Below are 20,081 nucleotides of genomic sequence, written 5' to 3'. Positions count from 1 at the left end.
TAATATCAGGCGAGTACTTAATATTGTTTATGAAAAGGATGGCTCTACAGATACATGTATTTTGACGTTAGATGCAGAAAAAGCATTTTGACAGAGTTGAGTAGTCTTATTTGATGTACTCCAAAGTTTTGGATGTGGTCAGAACTTTTGCCAGTGGATAAAGATTTTATATCAGAGCCCGACAGCAGAGATCATTACAAATAATTTAACTTCCAAACCTTTTAATTTACACCGCGGGACTCGCCAGGGTTGTCCACTCTCACCATTATTATTTGTAATGGCCCTGGAACCCCTGGCAATTGCGATTAGAACGTAAAGGGAATTGAAATTATAGGCCTAGAACAGGGGTGCCCAATCCTGCTCCTGGCGATCGACTGTCCTGCACAGTTCATCTCCAACCCTAATCAAACACACCTGCCTTTAATTTTCAAGTTACCCTGACGTGCTCTGAAGACCTGAATTGGTTGCTTCATGTGTGCTAGAACATCGGATTTCGCTATTTGTAGACGACATAATTGTATATTTAACGAAATTTAAAGATTCAATACCGATTCTTAATAATCTGATCAATGACTTTGGAATCTTTTCGGGCTATAAAGTTAACAAATCAAAATCATCTATACTTTTTTTACTTAATGAACAGTAAAGGCTGAATCCAACAGTTCAACATTCCTATAAAACCTCTATCGATGGATTTAGGTATTTGGGAATCAAAGTTACTCCACGGGTGGAGGATCTGATTGCGTCCAACTACACTCCTCCGATAGCTCAAGTAAATGAAAGTTTGAATAGATGGATGTCTCTCCCTTTCACTAATATTGGAAGGGTGAACACCATTAAAATGAACATACTCCCTACATTTTTATATTACTGTCAATCCCCCCAACTCCTCCTCCTCCCTTTTTTTCAAATATAAAGAAGACATTTGTTAAATTCACTTGGAACAAGAAACGCTCCAGGCTTTGCTTATCGCTTCTGTACCTTCCATTCGAAAGAGGGGGGTTAAACTCCCTAATCTTTTATGGTATTTTAAGGCAACCCAACTGAGAGCCGCATGTTTCTGGTTTGCTGGCTCATCTCATACTCCATGGGTTCAGATTGAAAAAAAAAAAGGCACAGGTGAACTGAGTCTTGACACATATTTATATTCTGACTCTGTAAGGAAACTTAAACAAAATACAACTAATCCATTTGCTAAAACCACTATTTCAGTATGGCATGAGTCACAGGTTGAACTGGAAGTGACACCTGTATTATCTCAATTCTCCCCTATTTGGGGCAATGCAATGTTTGTTCAAGGCAAATCAGACTCAGGCTTTAAGTTGTGGTGGCATACAGTAGGGCTGTTGGAACGAATTCCGAAATTCGAATATAATTCGAATATTAAAAAAATCAATACTATTCGAATGCTGAAGTTACTATTCGAATATTGCTTTTTTTATTATTATTTTTTTATTTTATTATATGATATCTTGCCTTTCTCGCCAACTTGGCTTACACAGGCATGTGAAAATGAAATGCTTTTGTTTCGTCTGATAAACAATTAAAAAATTGAATCGTAACACAATTGTGCGCGTTATCCACGCTGCATCGTCATAACAATACTGTCAATAATGGCGGCGAGCAATGTCTCCATGGAAACGGAGATCACCACTCTGACAATTTGAGAAGCGATGTGTGGAAGGTATTTGGATTTAAAATCATAAATGGGAAAATTAAATCACAAATAAAGTCTGAATGAAATATCACTCCTCAACTTGCAACCTTACTGTGCGTTCACACCGGACGCGAATAGCGCGTCAAATTCGCGCCTGTCGCGTCTAGTTATATACACTTGATCACTTTTGTGTCCATTCGCGCCTGACGCGCTATTCGCGTTCGGTGTGAACGCACCATTAGGGCACATCTGACAACGCTACACCATGACAAGCTATAGGCGATCTGTCCAAGGAACCGCTGCTAAAACAGGCAAGAATGACTTATTTTCTTCTCTTCATCACGGGGCTTACCAGCTGTCTGCTGTCCTAGCCGCGCAACAATCACTGACAGAGTTGTGAAACTCTGACACAACATCAGACAACTGATCTTTACTGAAAAATGTCCATTCAAGTTGCCATATTAAAGTCATTAATTTTGTTCCGCTGTTTTATTGTTAATAAAAAAACGCGATCACCCGTTTCTAAATGTTTATTGTAATGTTAGTTGTCCCTCTTGTGGACAGAACGTGTAACAACAACCAAATGCTATAGTGGCATTGACGATCCATAAGCCTGTGTAATGTCGCAAATATTAATAATAGGATGAATTTGAGCATTTAATATTCGAATATTATTCGAATATTAAATAAAATAAGGAATGGAATTCGAATAGTATTATAGAGGAAGATTGACAGCCCTAGCATACAGAAAATAGCAGACCTTTATGCAGAGAATACAATGATGTCCTTTTAAACCTTAAGGGAAAGACACAAAATCCCCCAATCTCACTTTTTTAAGTTTCTCCAGATCTGTAATTTCATACAATCTTAGATTCATTCATATCAGTGTCCTCCCTTAAGCAGTTTAGAAGAAATTGCAGTTAAAAAATCCCAATGATAAATGTAAAATCTCTATGATATACAGCAAATTTGTTAATGCTTCCAAAGATTCAACAAATCATAAAAGACTGGCTTGGATTGATGATCTCCAAATGGACGTTATAGAAAATGAATGGGAAAAAAACTTGTGTCCAAGCACAAACATTATCGATCAACACTCTTTTAAATTGATCCAATATAATTGGATACTGAAAACACACATGCATAACACCTGAAAAGTTGAATAAATTCAATCCAAATATTCCGGATATCTGTGGAAAATGTACAACTCATAAGGGAACATTATTTCATTGTATTTGGCAATGTGAGCACTTACAGTCCTTTTGGAAAGAAGTAATTGGTGTATTATCTAAAATTATTGTAAAAGAAATCCCTGTTTGCCACAAAATCTGTATACTTGGTCTCCTTCCACCTGCCTTATCTTTGAAAATACATGAGTAGAAGCTTTTGCAAGTGAAACGCCTGATTGCCATACACTGGAAAAGTATTTATGATCCAACTATATTACTCTGGATTAAATAATTGTCTTCTTGCATAGCAAAAAAAAACAAAAAAAACATTTTACAAGATCTGGGACTCCTTACTTCATTTTCTAGAACAGAATGGGCTGACCCCTGAGTAATGCCAATAATGTGATCATGGGTTTCTCCCAACCTTTATTTATTAATTTAATTTTTCTTCTTATACACGTGTGTGTGTGTGTATACGTGTATGTGTATGTATATATATATATATATATTTATACTACAGGGCCGTTGAATGCTTGAATCTGATTGGTTGACAAACGTTCTACGGTGTGCAATTATTTTCAGGGAACCGCACGGCTAAAGTATTTCCGGCAGGTCTTAACCGCATTACAGTTCCATATCACTTCGCGTAGTCAACTGTAATAACGGAAAATAGGATACAATTCATAACAAGAAAAACTGCAGCCCCATGCGCTTGATCTGCAGTTTTCAATGTCCAACTTCATAATCAATGGAAACATGCAGTTTAATTTTAATAAATAAAGTATACAGTCCTATACATAATCAATAGAAAATTAAACTTTATATTTAAATAAATTAATAGTCCTGTTGCACGGGTTTTCGTAATTATTGAAGATAATATAACAAATAAATAAAATTGATAGGCCTATAGCCTACTTGTTAAAAGGGCTTTGTGTTTCATTTATTAGTCTAGTCTACTGTCACTAATAGAAAAAAAGAATGAACGAATTAATTAAAACGAATTGAATTAATAAATAAATAATAATATTGACGCACATGCTTCTCTCGAAGGCCGGTTATGAATGTAATTTGATACTTATGACTGATCATGCACGTGTGTTCAGCGCGTTCAGTCTGTGTTCACAGCGGTGTTTAAAATCTGCTGCATTCACAGTCAGAGAATGTTTCTAGTCGTTAAGTGTGTCCAGCATTACTCTGCTATCAGCGGCTCAAACCTCCGCTAACTCTAAAATGACGTTTTGGAATTAGCAACGGAGCACGGGTTTAGATGTGCAAGGAATTAGTCCTACATACAAGAGCGTTTTAATGACAAAAACTTTACAAACGTCTTGAAATACATCATCTGAACAATATTTCGAGGTCTGGTAACTGTAGTATAAGCGGAATAATTGACTCCAGGCCGTTGAATTATTATAAAAATAATGCACACCCGAGGTGTAACGGCCACTCCGCTTCGCGTCGTGACTGCATTACCACCTCGGGTGTGCATTATTTTTATAATAATTCAACGGCCTGTCGTCAATTATTCCTTACATATCCTACAGGTACTATATGTGTAGCTGTATGTAGGTATAGGCTATATGCTTATATGTGGGTATGGATATGCACATGTATGTATATGTAAGGTATAAGACTGTGCGTGAATATGAGGCTTGCCCTTGTAGTATTTTTTTTTTATGGGTGTGAATATTCCTTCATGTCTCTCTTGTTGGGGTAGGGAGGGTGTGGGTTTTTTATTTATTTATTATTCTTTCATGAAAGTCCTGTATTGTACACAATAATGATAAAAAAAAAAGATGTTCACAAAAAAAAAGAAAGAAGAAATACCCGAGTTACAATTTTCTCCCTTTTCTCTTTCCCATGCTATATGAAGAATAAATAAAGTTTTGCTCCACTGAAATTCTGCCTAGTGAATAATTTGCTTTAACATCCCGAGTTAAACGCTCTACTGGTGTGTAAAGGTCTACCGAAGCGTGCACGGCTGTGTGACAGCGTGTAAATTATAAAAATGATTTCTCCCTGTCTGTGTTCTTAATAGCCACTGTCGGGCCAAAAGCAGGCTGCTAGTGAGTGCCAGGGATAGCCGCGTTTCTACTGTCACTTCCAGGGCTTGATCGGGGCCAATGGCCAGGGTTTGTTGGCCCGCTGAATACCTTGGTCCAAAGCGGACCAACTCGGGCTTGAGGAGTGGTTACGAACAGAGGCGGAGTTTACCGGAGTCTGGAGACTGCAGCGCCACGGATGACTTCATATACCAGCTAACATCAACATTAAAGACTTTTAAAATCATTTTAGCTCATAACTCACTTTCAGATAGCAGATTGTTTGAAATAACTTCTGTTTGTGATCCGATGTGGATTCTGATCACCGTATAAGGCAGATATATTTATATATGATGCAAAAGACTATGCATGCTAACCATTACTATAATAAACATGGTAAAAACAACTACTTGAAGAAATCAAGACAAATCATAGGCTATAACAATCATGTTTTTATTTTATCAGTCAGTATGTCTCGTCTCTTTATAACAGACTTTCTGATATCCATATGATATCCTCCGCATATGTCATAAATTAAAGCAAGTCAGATTATTTGGGAGCTACCTCTGTTTCTCTGACTAATAAAATACCACTTTATTGCTGTGTGACTAATGTGTAATCTTGACACACATTGATTCATTATGATCAATGTATAATTTTTTATTGTAAACCTGTTAAAAAAAAACGCTTAGGTTTTAAATATTTAAGTAAACAACAAAAAACAACAAAAGATATTAGCCCGACACGGCCCGTTTACAGCCCTGGCTTGCACTGGCCCGACAGTGGTAACGCGGCTAATGTTAATCTAACTACTACAAAAGACAAAGAAATCCCTCCCTGCACTTCACTGAATAACGTTTTAACCTTTAATTTGCACAGTGAATATTATATGCAGTGTTATTTTACATTTGTACTTTATTCAATTTCTGTCCCTGAGAACTGTTAGACCTACCATTTGTATCTTTGTTTTATTGTACTCATTTATTTGTGTTATTGCTTGTAGTTTAACTATTTATTCTTTAGTTTGCTTGTCTTTAATAATCTTTGACATTTTTATTTTACCTGTGACAAATTTCAAAAGTTTCGGGTGTTATAACCTTATTTAATATACAATACAAGGATACATGGGCCAAAAACAATAACTATTTTCACTGTGAGTTTTCTTAAATGTATACAAAAAAATCTGTGGTACATTAACTGTCAAGACACATAGTAACATTTTAGCAACAGTGTGAAATAATACCAGTGTGGCATAATAACGGTATAAACATGAATATCAGTACAATGTGCGTCACATGACTAAACTTAAGTCATTGTTTTCAAATAGCTCCATTTTCACAGTCACTACTACAACGTGAAAAAAAGGCATTTTCAAATGTATCCACTTTGGTGAGCAAAAAGCTTTGTTTTCATTAAATAAAACTGTCTCAAAACAGAGAGAAAAATATACGTTTCAAAATGAAATGTATTAATGTGGACAAGGCCTTGGTTAGCTTTTTTGGTTATTAATTAGCTCTACACCTGTTCTGATTTACCTTGATCACCCTCAGTTCACTGTCTGGGATCATTTATGGTTGTTATTTTTCCCCGTGATATTCTGCTGTGGATTGCAGTGTTTGGATTATAGAATTGAAGACTGTTCTTTGTTATCGCTGGTTGTTGTACACACATTTACTGACATGGATTAAATACTCACCATTAACAGTGAATGTCCTTAAGGCGATGGCATTGATTGATATTTCATAGGGTCCAGCATGTTCAGTTGTGGTGTTTGTGATGGTGAGATCTCCAGTTTGACCGTCCAGTTTCAGTCTGTCTCTGAATCTCCCACCAAGAACATCTTCATATATTGTGGGTTTACTGTCTTTTCTTACTCTAGCTATGCGGACACGTCCATCTCCAAACCTCCACTCTAACACATCATCTTCCTGTATTTCAGTAAGACCAGTGTGAAGAGTAACAGAATCTCCATCTGTCACTGACACTGACTCTCCAAACACACCTGGAAAATAAAGAGGAACAGTTGTACGGACAAAAGATGAAATGACAAAACTAAATATCTCTTTATGACAATTTTATTTTATTACTAAATGTAAAGTAATACACACAGTACTTGACAAATTTATTAGACCAGCACCCAATGTAAGGTTTGTGCCTCAGCTGCCCAAACTAACAGTATTGGTTATTAGCAAAATCATGTTTTATGTTTCTGTAATGGTTAATCCACCAGTATGTCTCGTGTAAGCTATTTAGTCACAGTAGTGTTTCTAATGCTAAAATATAATTATTGTTGGGATTTAATGAATTTGGGAACAACTAGAAACTATTTGGAAGTCAATAACAACAGAGGCTGTGGAAAAGTACATAAAACAATGCCAGCAAGAATGTAAGCTGTTATCAAGGCCAAAGTAAGCATTACAAAAATAAAATATACTTTTTTTTTTGTCTATTTAGTTGTTTCAGTTTGTTATTTACCTGATAAATGACTATATATTTTTTTTAGTCTTAAGTTTGACAGATCTTCCTAAAATATTTTTTTCTCTTTATTATGACTTTACAAATTATAAATTTGTAAAGCACTGTATATTTAACATGGGCCTGTAATAATCAGCACTTGCATTACGAACACAAAACACTAAGATAATTACCTGTAGAAAAATATAAATTCAGCCTAAATTAAACACGGACTATAATCAAGGAACACAATCAACCGAGGTTTTTTTTTTTTTTTTTTTTACAATCAACCGAGTTATGATCCAGTCTCAAGAAAACAGGCGCATAAACTTTAAAAACGTGACGAAAATGCTATATCAAGGCCTGGAGTATAAAACTAGTCGTGTTACACTTGACTTACGTTGAATGTTATGCAACAACATGCAGCAACTTTAATATCTCTCCTATATTGAACTAATATGAAAGTTTTCACATTTCATTTATTTACAAACTGCAGGAAAAAGATAAACGAAACACAATGAGCATTTCCGGTTTATACAAACTGAAACAGAAAATGTTAAAGACATCAACGTAAACATAAAACATACCTTCAATGGAAAATGATAACAGGAAGAACCATACAAAGTTCTTCATATTGCTGCAGATTTCAATAAAAATCGTAGTTTCTTGTAATAATCTACTCCGTTGTGTTTTTGGGTGTGTCAAGACTAGAGTCGCGCCCGAAACGACTGACAGAAAATAACTCACTAAAGCACGACTGCAGATCAACAGAGATAATTAATACTGGCGAAAAATATCTAGCCTACAGGATAATTTTCTTGAATATATATTCTGCACTGCTTATCACGGATGTTAATCGTTCATTACAGTGAAAGTAAATAGCGCAGAGTCTGTTGCTGATGGCGTCTTCTGCTGATTCTTTTTCCGTGGATTTATTTGGCGGGTCGCATTCCAGCTTTTTTAGCTGCATACCGCCACCTCCTGTCCTGGAGTGCAAAGTTATATCTGTCTTCCCCGATCGATACATGAGCTCAATACGGACAGAGCCGTCTACCGACAAACACCACATACATACCGGTATGCACAAACACACACCTGTAACTTAACCCGTAGTTTAGTCATCCTCGTCTTATAAGGCTGAACAATTGCGGTTATATTCAGAGATTTGATAATGCACATTTTTTTGTTTGTTGTTTAAGCATTAATAATAATAATAAAGTCATCCTCATCCAAAATGTGCAGCGTTCCAGACCAGTGTCTGAACAAGATGTCCTTCTCAGTGATCAAATTAAGGCTGCCTCCTTCCTCCATACACTGAACCGGAAATCGATCCTCCATAACGGCCTCGTCCCTACTTGCAAATGTTGTTCTTGCGCCCTTGAAGAGCACTGCATGAATTTTCAGTAGACTAGTAGCCGTTTTTTAAATGTGTAAAAATGAACAATAATTTAAACATTAAATAGCCTATACTCTTTATGTTTGCAATTGCCCTGCTCCCTCTCTAAAATTGAATAGCCTCTACATCTTTAAAAAAAAACAAAAAAAAAAACGACAATGGTTCTAAACCATGATGCAAGGCTAAATGATGGCAGATTGTTTTCTATCGATACAATTAAGGAGTAAGAGGGTTGTACAGGTTTGCCATGACATGACTGTGAGAAAATAACAGAATGTAGCCTACATTTCTGAGTGAAATATTCCTTCAAGAACCATAGTACGAGTATTCATAGCTACATTCAGGGATACAAGAGAGTCACACCTGTAAATACGGTTGTCAATCCCAAACATAAAAAGAATAATAATACAGGCAAAGACTCAAATGTAGAGTAGGCTACGCTCTTGTAAAAAGAAAACACATCAAACCTCCTAAAAGAGACAAAACAGTCCTAGCAAACGGCAACAAGGGAACGGCACTCTGGCAAGGCTGACAGACATACGGACAGGCTACACACACGGTGAATCAGGACTCATGCAAAATTATATCCACGTCAGTGGAAAATTATGACAAACAAGCACAAGACAGACAAGTTACCAAAGGGTGACCAAACGTCCTGTTTTCCCAGGACAAGCTGTTTTCACGTCCTGTCCTGGCCGTCCTGGCTGTTTTTTATAAAGTGATGAAAATGTCCTGGTTTTCATTATTTTTCATTGGGCCATTAAGCGTGTAGCCTACTTAAAATTGACTGGCGCTTGCTTTTGCACACAAAACATATAAAACCGGCTTGTTTTAATCAGCTCGTTCCTCAATCCTCAGCGGCTCCAAGCAAAGATTGCACGTACGAAACCAGCTGTGTGTGTGTGTGTGTTCATCTCAGCCTCATTGGTCTGTCACTGCTCGTCAATGTCAGAATATTTGAAATTACCAATCAAATCAAAGTAGGCGGCCTTTATGTTCACAGAATTTTAGCAGCGTGACTCGACGCTTCAGTTTACGGTGAAGTGCGAGATAAGATGTAAGTAGCTAACAGCGTAAAAAAAAAAAAAAAGTAAATTCACAGATGATTTACAGAGAAAATTCCCCTGTTTTCGTTTCGGTCAGGTTCCGTGCATGACCTGCAAAGCTGACACGTACTTGTCAGTGTCAAATAAAGGTGCTAGCGACCTAGACGCCCACATAAGGAAAGTAGGCCTATAGGCTACAAGAGAACATCAGGAGGATGTTTTTTTTACTGAAATAGTGTTGTAGATCTATTTTATTTTATTTTAACCTATGGCCATGAAAAAAAATAGTGTCATGTAAAAGGTAAACAATTTTTTAAAAATATTATTTTATTGTTGCGAGCCAAACATTGAATGGAAAGGATGTATTATGTATTAAAGTACAATAACATAGTTGCAAGATTGTGAATTAATCTACCCCCAACCACGCCCCCACCCCTAACCACGCCTCAGCCCCTTAACCACGCCCCCACCCCTAACCACGCCTCAGCCCCTTAACCATGCCTCAGCCCCTTAACCACGCCTCAGCCCCTTAACCACGCCCCCACCCCTAACCACGCCTCAGCCCCTTAACCACGCCCCGACCCCTAACCACGCCCCCCACCCCTAACCACGCCCCCCGCCCCTTAACCACGCCTCCGCCCCTTAACCACGCCTCAGCCCCTTAACCACGCCCCCACCCCTAACCACGCCTCAGCCCCTTAACCACGCCCCCCACCCCTAACCACGCCCCCCACCCCTAACCACGCCTCCACCCCTAACCACGCCTCCGCCCCTTAACCACGCCTCCGCCCCTTAACCACGCCTCCGCCCCTTAACCACGCCTCCGCCCCTTAACCACGCCTCCGCCCCTTAACCACGCCTCAGCCCCTTAACCACGCCTCAGCCCCTTAACCACGCCTCAGCCCCTTAACCACGCCTCAGCCCCTTAACCACGCCTCAGCCCCTTAACCACGCCTCAGCCCCTTAACCACGCCCCCGCCCCTAACCACGCCTCAGCCCCTTAACCACGCCTCCGCCCCTTAACCACGCCTCAGCCCCTTAACCACGCCTCAGCCCCTTAACCACGCCTCAGCCCCTTAACCACGCCTCAGCCCCTTAACCACGCCTCAGCCCCTTAACCACGCCTCAGCCCCTTAACCACGCCCCCACCCACGCCTCAGCCCCTTAACCACGCCCCCACCCACGCCTCAGCCCCTTAACCACGCCCCCACCCTTAACCACGCCTCAGCCCCTTAACCACGCCCCCACCCACGCCTCAGCCCCTTAACCACGCCCCCACCCACGCCTCAGCCCCTTAACCACGCCCCCACCCCTAACCACGCCTCAGCCCCTTAACCACGCCTCAGCCCCTTAACCACGCCTCAGCCCCTTAACCACGCCTCAGCCCCTTAACCACGCCTCAGCCCCTTAACCACGCCTCAGCCCCTTAACCACGCCTCAGCCCCTTAACCACGCCTCAGCCCCTTAAAGGCCGTGTTGCAGGTTAAATTTTTCAACGAATTTGTGCAATTTGCTTGTTGGTAATGAACATTTAAACTGTTATCCATTGTATTTTATGTTGTTGGGTATCACAAAACGGAATATAATACGAAAAAGTAGGTACTATCTTACAGCGCCAACGATTCTCCTTTCCGCCACAATGCATTCCATGACGTCACCTTGGGGAGAGAGTTTACCAAAGCCCGCATTGAGAGCGCTGAGAGTGACTAAAGAGACGAGTAGTAGACGAGAGTATTCAGCTAGCGCAGATTATAGAACATGATCATTGTCTATACAACACATCTATAGTCACCTATAACTGTTTAAGTTGGTTCATAAGACTTCGTGAAAAAAAGTAAACAAACAATTAACATACTCGTGCGTGCGGGCTTGAAGGGGACCATGATCCTGAGATGTGTGTATGCTATCTTCAGCACAAACGGATTCAGGCAGCATGCATTCAGCATTCAGTCACATCTGGTCGCGGGGTGAGCTCCTCGACCAGCGACCAAAACGCACTCACTGCCCTACAGCACAAGCTTTCCAGCGCAGTTTCCACGGGACGGCACCGCCCGCGCGAGCACCTGCCAAACACCGCGACAGACACGCGACGGCTACGCTTGCAACAACATTTTCACCGGAGGAAGAGAAACGCTTAGAAATGCCCATATAGCTAGCACGATGCCTTCTATTTCTAGATGACAAAGACAAAGTTTACCAGTACTATGACAAAGGTTACCGGTACTTATCTGAACTAACGTCATGATCACCGCCACTATAAAGAAAACGTTGATTTTTCACTCTGTGCTATTCAATGACAGTAAAAAAAATATGTGTCGTCATCTCATTGCTTGCGTTGCTAAATGATAGCAACTCACCAGGACACTTCACCAACTCTCCACTCATTCTCCTCGGACCATGCATTTCATCGGCTTTGACGGCCATCAGGCTAGCTTTCCTCCACTTCTCCCCAACGTGACGTCATCGCCGAATTGCGTGAAAAAAAACGTTAATACCAAAAACGTAAAAAAACTGGTATTTAAGACCATTTTTGAGACATTTTAAAAATGATATACATATCTTGAGTGATTTATGTACCCATTAATCGACAGTGGTGGTTAACCTGCAACATGGCCTTTAACCACGCCTCAGCCCCTTAACCACGCCTCAACCCCTTAACCACGCCTCAGCCCCTTAACTACGCCTCAGCCCCTTAACCACGCCTCAGCCCCTTAACCACGCCTCAGCCCCTTAACCACGCCTCAGCCCCTTAACCACGCCTCAGCCCCTTAACCACGCCTCAGCCCCTTAACCACGCCTAAATAAAATATGGTCACCCTACCAAAGCCTAGATGTCAGGATACTGACATCAGAAACAAACTAGAGTGTCAGGGACCCAGAAACCATGCCCTGAACACACAAAACAAAGATATAACAACACACGACCCAGAGAAGAACCCCAAAGCTGGATGCTCACACAAGGTCAAGACAAGCTCCAGGACAATTTCATGAGAACAAGATCAACCAGAGTAGCATGACCCTGACATTCTCTGGATATGAATTAGACAGTGAATAATGATGGAGTAAATCAGTAAATTAAAGCACAAACAAGTGAAGAGAAGGAGGAAACATGATAGACCACTGGAAAGATGCTATTACACTAGAAGCATCTGAGCATGTATTTCTACAATACATTAGATACAGCGTTTATGTCTAAAATGCGATGCTGTCAATAACACCCTGTAAAAACATGAGAAACCCAGGGTGTGAATAAGGCTGACTGAGAAATAACATAGCTGTGAAACAAACACACACATGCATTTCCACTCACACACACTAGGTCAACTCACACATCCTGGAGTAGTTTTCATTTCAAGGTCTCAGATCGTGTTTGCTAGTATCTTCAGAGAGAGGATTTCAGACGCTGCTGAAGAAAATGTTTTGCTCGTTTGTGTTTTGCTGTATGAGCTTTGGGCATCTGGTTGGTGAGTTATAAACATGTTTTTATTCGTTGATATTGATATCACTGTGAGTCTATATTCAGGTGTGTGATGAAATGGTCCATTAGTTTTATCTTCTTGGCATATTAATTGAAGTCTTAATATTCTAATTTCTAGCATCAGTCTCTTTCCATCTGAAGGCTGTTAACTGTAACGGCCCACTGAAATTCAATTGCAATAAATAAACTTTAAGATCCACTTTTATACAAAGCAAAAACTGATCGTTTGCATATATTACACTTTTTTTAAAATGAGGCGGTGCTCGTCCTTGATGCAACAAATTTATTTCTGAAAAATAAATAATAAAAACAGGTTAGGTTGGGAACACTCTCCGTTGCGAGTACACCAGCGCACACCCATCCCGTTCTGAGCGCTCTTTCACTCTATAGCGTCCGTTAGTAGAAATAATATAGGCCTAATGTCCCATAGTGCAACCATTTAAGCATACTACATGACACTGGACACATTATTATATAAATAAATAAAAACTGGGGGGCTGGGGAGATAAAAAAAAATCAAAATAGGTGTGGTAACTAACATTAGGTACCTAAACAGTATTTTAATAAGTTTAGTAAAAACATTCATTTTACAATTTTACGTGGTACAATGACTGGTAGGTGTTACGATCCGTTACAGGTCTAGGGGCAGGAAAGGAAGGTAACAAAAGTTGCGGGGGAGAGTGAGAGAACTCCCGTCTCCAGGTCCCAGGACAAGCACAAATAACAGGAACACCACAGTTTGTAAAGTAAAAGATTTCACAAGTTTTATTTTACATAATCCGTGGGATTTAACAATAGGACTTTAGGATGGGAAACGGCCAAAATAACAAACTAAAGAAACACTAGGCTACTAAAGGTTTTTAGAAATAACTTACCTATCTTCAAAAGAAAAATAAATCAAAAGACAAACACCTTCCCTTACTTCCTCTCTATATAGGCTAACACAGGAGAAAACTCAGGAGAAATGGCATCCACCTTCCTACAAGTTATATTTTAACTATAAAAAGTTACCACAAAGTTAAATAGAAGTTAGCACACAGCATACCTTCTTTCAGCGTTCACTTAACCACTGCCACTGCCACATTGAAACCAACAAGTGCATGGGACCGGAAGATGACAGTCTCTCAGAGGAAAGTCTCATGCTGCGTCCCAATTCGCATACTATCCGTCCTAAATAGTATTCGAAAGTAGAATTAGTATGTCCCAAATCGTAGTATGTTGAAATAAGTGTTCCAAAGATACCCGGATGGTCTACTATTTCCGGTCAGAATCCGAAGTGCAGATTGATCCGCATCTATATTGCCCACAACCCATCGCGAGTTGGACGAGGATTCGGTTAGAACTACAAACACGAGTGAAAAGTGTTAAAAAACTACAGACATGGAGGACGCGCAAGTCCGGGGGTTATGTAGAGAGGTTTAGATAAAGGGGTTTGAGTGATTAATTACCACTAACCTGACGAAAATGTATTTATTCAATGTTGTCTACACATTATTATATACTGCATCTGCAGCAGCATTGTGAACTTTTGTAAAGACACGTTAAACCATTAACTTTAAATGCATCATTATATTCAAATTCCAAACACACGAAGAGATCCACATGAAAGACCCACGACTGGCAGATGAACGTGCTACTACATTTCTCTCCGAAATGGTAGGAAATTAAATTAGATTTAATGGAGGATTTTAACTGGATTTTGACAAGATGATTGACAAAGCAGTTTACTGACAGGATGCACGCGACAGATCTGTCCATTAAAGATGAAGAATTAGTATGTCCCAAAGTAGGGATGCCCCATACCACTTTTTGCAGACCGAGTCCGATACAATACTTTCATTTTTGGTAGCCTATACTCGCCGATACTGTAACCGATACCTGTATTTTTAATTTTCAATTAATTTTTAATTCATGCATTTGTACTTTTGAAATGTATTGGTAGAGAAACCAAAAGAATATCATTAGTTGTTTATTAAATTTAAACTTAATTTGTTCATCAAATATATATTTAATGCACTGCATAGGCCTATTCATTACTGTATAAATTAAATATAGATGGATCTCTTTGTAAGAAAAAAAAAAAAAAAGGTAGCCTATTTAGTCAAGAGCAGTGAGCAGATTAAAACACATGCAGCAGATTAATTAAACTGCACCTTTAAGACCGAACGCACGGACCCCATTTGCATTATACTGTCTACGTTCACTTGAGATATAACAGACTTTGTTTATTAGGATACTCTTTTTACATAGTTTTGTGTGAATTCATCCGTACAAGCGCGATACGTGTCGTGAAAGACTTCCATTCAGTAGGCCTATCCGCGCGCTGTCTGAGGCGATGGTTTTCGGGGCACATGGTTTGGATGTTTGAAGTTCATGTAACTTCTTGACCTGCAAATGTCCTGTAGCCTAATAATGTAGGCAACCACTCATTAAAAATAAATAAGGTAACAAGTAATGTTTTACTTACATATACGATTTAGTTTTAATCCAAATAACGATCAGCAATCAAGAGCACTCAACAGAAGTGCGCTCTCTCTCTCTCTCTCTCTCTCTCTCTCTCTCTCTCTCTCTGGTCAGTTAACGTTAATAATAAGCTACATGCCTTGTTTTACTTTCTTTGCCATTGACATCCGACTGACCTACAAACGTTCCGCTGACTTCTGATGCGCTCGCCCAGCTCGCGCGTCTGTGCCGGGGCGCGCTCAATCCACTGCGCGTTTTTCTCTTATCAGCTCGCGCACCACAGCTATATAGGCGTTACTATATTCTGTTTAATATTTCAATAATAAGATATATTTACTTCATAAACAGCCTTCTTTTTTTATCCCCATATATAATTTATGTTGTCAGTGCTTCTTTGTCTGGACACAAACACTGTACACACGTACGCTGCTGGTATCGGTTGTTGGTATCGGGGCATTTTTACGAGTACGAGTAGGCTATATGAGCTCAGTATCGGGCCGATACTCTGCAATAATGAATTGCATGCGCAGGGTAAGATTTGTGAAAGTGTAGGCCTACATAAGATTGCAAGCGTAAATGAAATTTGCAGGCGCAAGAGAAGATTTGTAAAGGTGTAAATTGGCTTTCAAGTGTAAGAAAAAAATATTTGCAATAGATTATTTATGCAAATTTAATTTACGCCTGCAATCTTATGTTGTTATGTACACTTTCACAAATCTTACCCTGCGCATGCAATTCATTATGACATAATTTTACCTTCATACTGCCGTGCCTCGTGTTTTTGCAGTTGAAAAAAAATCAACTCCGAGCGGAAAAAGCGCCCGACGTAATCGCGTTTTTTTTCTAACAGGAAAGCTGACTCAGCGTTCTCTTACGTAGAGTTCTCTCCTACTGCGTCGAAAGACGCTACGGGAAAGATATTTCTTTTTCGAGATTGAAGCCTAAAATTAATCCTTAATTTTGTAATTATGTAAAACGCTTTTCTGTAGCATACAACCTTAGGCGGAGCAAATCGCGCGCCCATTGGCTGCTCCGCCAGAAAAGCACAGCCTATGCGAGGCCAGTGACGCTGACCAATGAGGACGCTTCGCGCCCTCTGCGTCACCTCCCGCCTAAACGGGCGTGGTCTAGGCCTATAAATACGAGCATAGCTGTCTCCCACTCTGATTTTCTATTCTTCACGAAGCTACACGCATCGTAGGACTGGATTCGAGCTGCCACAGCCGTCTGAAACAAGCACCTCAGCAGGAGGAGCCCTTACCTGAAGCCGCTGGTCTTCGCCGCCTTCAGCTGCCGTTCCCTGCTGCGCTTCTCCGGCGTGGAATATCCTTTTCATTCTTTGTGTGTGTTTTGTGTGTGTGTTCGCCGCTGCATCACACATTTTTTCTCACAAAAGAGCAACGAGTGTCTTTGTAAAGATGCCTCGTGATTCCTGCTGCTCCTGCCGAGCCGCGCTCATCGACGGGGACCACCACGTGTTGTGTGTTTCCTGTGTTGTGGCAAAAATTCATCAAACAAACATCACTGCGTAAGGGAGACTCAGAGTCAAATTATAAAATTTAAAGTATTTATTCTTGCAAGAAGGAGCAGTCTAATACACAGCTGTTACCCTGTGCAGAAGAGTGACACACCCCCCCACAGACTGAACTAGCTTTTATCTATAAGTTTCAAGGCCTTCTCCGCAGAGCCTTCCTCCCACAGTAGTTTTCCATTCAGTAATTTTCCATAGACAAGGAAGCCATAACACTAGTTTCGATTCGTCACTAGAGCCAACTCCTAAGCCCTCCTTCACCAAATGGCCTTCTGACATCTAGGTCAGAGGTCCTTGTTCGTCTGTTCTCTGGAGTGTCTCTCCCTTCTGCCTCCCAAGTACATAAAAATAATCTTTTCTCACTACAAGTGAGAGTCACACATGTGACATTCTTTGAATCATCTATATTTTACTAAAGATCAATGAATATCATAAAACCGCCACTACACCTGCTTGGGCGAGGAACATGCAGCTATCGCTCTCGGTGATGGTCTCTGCGGACTCGCCTTGCATCATATACGGAAGCTGCTCTACCACCCCCTGTTGCGCCGCGCCGTAAAAAGCTCCGCGCTCAGCGGGCCCCGGAACCTCCCTCCACGAGGAGCTCGCCGCCGCCGCCGCCGCTAACTCCTCTCACCGCTTCGTTGGAATCGCTCACCGACGGACAACGGCCGCAGCCCGCCGCCTTGTCCGTCATGGACGACGACCAGCAAGCCGTATCTGAGGGGGATGACGACTGCTGTTCTCTCCTCGCTTCGGGTAGCGAGGGATGGGCGAGCTCCGAGGATCTCCCCTCCCCCGTCGACGAAGAAAGACCAGCATCGATGCGCTTACCGGCTGGATGGCTGCTTTTCTGCAGAGGAACGTACGTTACCGTCCTCACGACCCGCGCCTTTTTCTTCCTGAATTCACGAAGAAATCGCGGAGTCCCGGAAAGCCCCGTTTTCAGCCAGGATGCGCACTTCTGCTTCGAGGAAAGCTACAGTGTTAAAATCCCGCCGCGGCCGGATTTCACTAAAATGTCTCGCCCGCACAGTCCCAACATACGCGACCGTGCCAGTGTATTTTGCAGTCACCAAACCGGCATCAAGGCCCGTTTGCCTGCACACAAACGCCGTTTTCACGACGTCCCAGGTAAATCTGAAAACGTATTTTCTGGTGTCCCGGCCACGGCCGATGGTGTAATGTGTGTATCCGTAATGCCCACGACCCAGTGCCCATTTGTACACACAAGCACAGCCCTACACAATACAGGGCTTGCACACATAAAATCGACTCATGTCGATTGTGCATCACATGTAAGTTAGTGAACGTGCCCGCTTTTCAGTGCCCACAATCACTACACACTGCATGTCCCGTGGTTTCTGTAAAAACGAAACGAATGCACGGTCAGTCAGTTCTGATAGACAGTACTCTCAGTGCTACACGGTGTCCCGGCCACGGCCGATGGTGTAATGTGTGTAACTGTATGCCCACGACCCAGTGCCCATTCGTACACACAAGCACAGCCCCACACAATACAGGGCTTGCACACATAAAATCGACTCATGTCGATTGTGCATCATATGTAGTGAGCGTGCCCGCTTTCAAGTGCCCACAATCACTACAAGCTACATGTCACACGGTTTCTATGAAACAAAACCGATGCACGGTCAGTCAGTTCTAATAGACAGTACTCCCAGTGCTATAAATGTACCCGCGTTCACGCACCCACATTTATTCTCAAACATAAGAATAAACTCCCCCCGTACGGGGCTCGCACCGCGCGCTCTCTCTCTCAGCTGAGAGAGCTGAGCGCGCGCGTGCGGGCTGCCCGCTCGATTAAGCGCGCCCCCGCATCATACGCTGCAATGGCGCCCATGTTACAGCACACGGCTGCTCTCCTGTCGCCGCCATTTCGCGACCAGAGCCCGGTTTTTCAACCCGTGCAAGCACAGCCCCGTACAACACAGGGTCTGCACGAAAGAAATCGATTCATGTCGATTGTGCATCACATGTAGTGAGTGTGCCCACTATCCAGTGCCCACAACCACTACACACTGCACGTCCCGCGGTTTTTCTGTAAAAACGAAACCAACGCACGGTCAGTCAGTTCAAAAACACAGTATCCCCGGTGTTATAAATGTGCCCGCTACCACGCGCCCACATTTATTCACAAATATAACGAGCCCTACGGGGCTCGCCCCGCGCGCTCTCTCTCAACTCAGAGAGTCGAGCGCGCGCGGGATACCCGCTGTGTTAAACGTGCCCCCCGCCTCAGACGCCACGGCGTCCATGTTACAGCACACGGTTGCTCTCGTGTCGCCGCCATTTTGCGACCAGGGCCCAGATTACATTCAACCCCTAGTCACGCGTGCAGATGCATGGGAAAGACTTCACGGGGTCTCAGAATGGGTGCTAGAGACTATAAAAAGAGGCTATTCGCTACAGTTTTATCGACGCCCTCCCCGTTACACGGCGAGAGTCAAAACCACGGTAAAAGCAGAAGTAGCACATCTACTTCCAGCCGAAATAGCGAAGCTATTGAGCCTTTATCTCAAGCTCAGAGCGAAGGGGGTCTGTACAGCAGATATTTCCTGGTACCGAAGAAAGACGGGGGTCTCAGACCCATTTTAGATCGGAGGCATCTGAACAAAGCGCTAACAAATCGAAAGTTCAGAATGCTCACGACCAGAAAAATCCTCGCGCAGATTCGCCGAGGAGACTGGTTTATGGCAATAGATCTGAAAGACGCGTATTTTCACATACAAATTGCGTCACGTCACAGGCGATTTTTGAGATTCGCCTTCGAGGGCCGGGCATATCAGTACACAGTCCACAGACAGACTCTCACGGAACAACGTTC

At 41.8% G+C, this 20,081-nt stretch overlaps 1 protein-coding gene across 1 annotated transcript in view; it reads right to left on the bottom strand.

Annotated features, from left to right (window-relative positions):
* Window positions 1-8,298, bottom strand: part of LOC306987972 (uncharacterized protein) — a 42,451-nt gene extending 34,153 nt beyond the window's left edge. Inside the window, exons 1-2 of the mRNA XM_079592647.1 lie at window positions 7,910-8,298; window positions 6,565-6,870 (exon numbers count right to left, since the gene is read on the bottom strand). Of these exons, the coding sequence (XP_079448773.1) occupies window positions 6,565-6,870; window positions 7,910-7,955 (352 nt within the window). The 5' untranslated portion in view covers window positions 7,956-8,298. The remainder of the gene's footprint in view (window positions 1-6,564; window positions 6,871-7,909) is intronic.
* Window positions 8,299-20,081: the final 11,783 nt, after the last annotated feature.

This window comes from Phoxinus phoxinus (genome assembly GCF_949152265.1).
Source record: "Phoxinus phoxinus genome assembly, chromosome: 20".
NCBI classification, from domain to species: Eukaryota; Metazoa; Chordata; class Actinopteri; order Cypriniformes; family Leuciscidae; genus Phoxinus; species Phoxinus phoxinus.
This window is presented reverse-complemented; position numbering and strand designations above follow the sequence as displayed.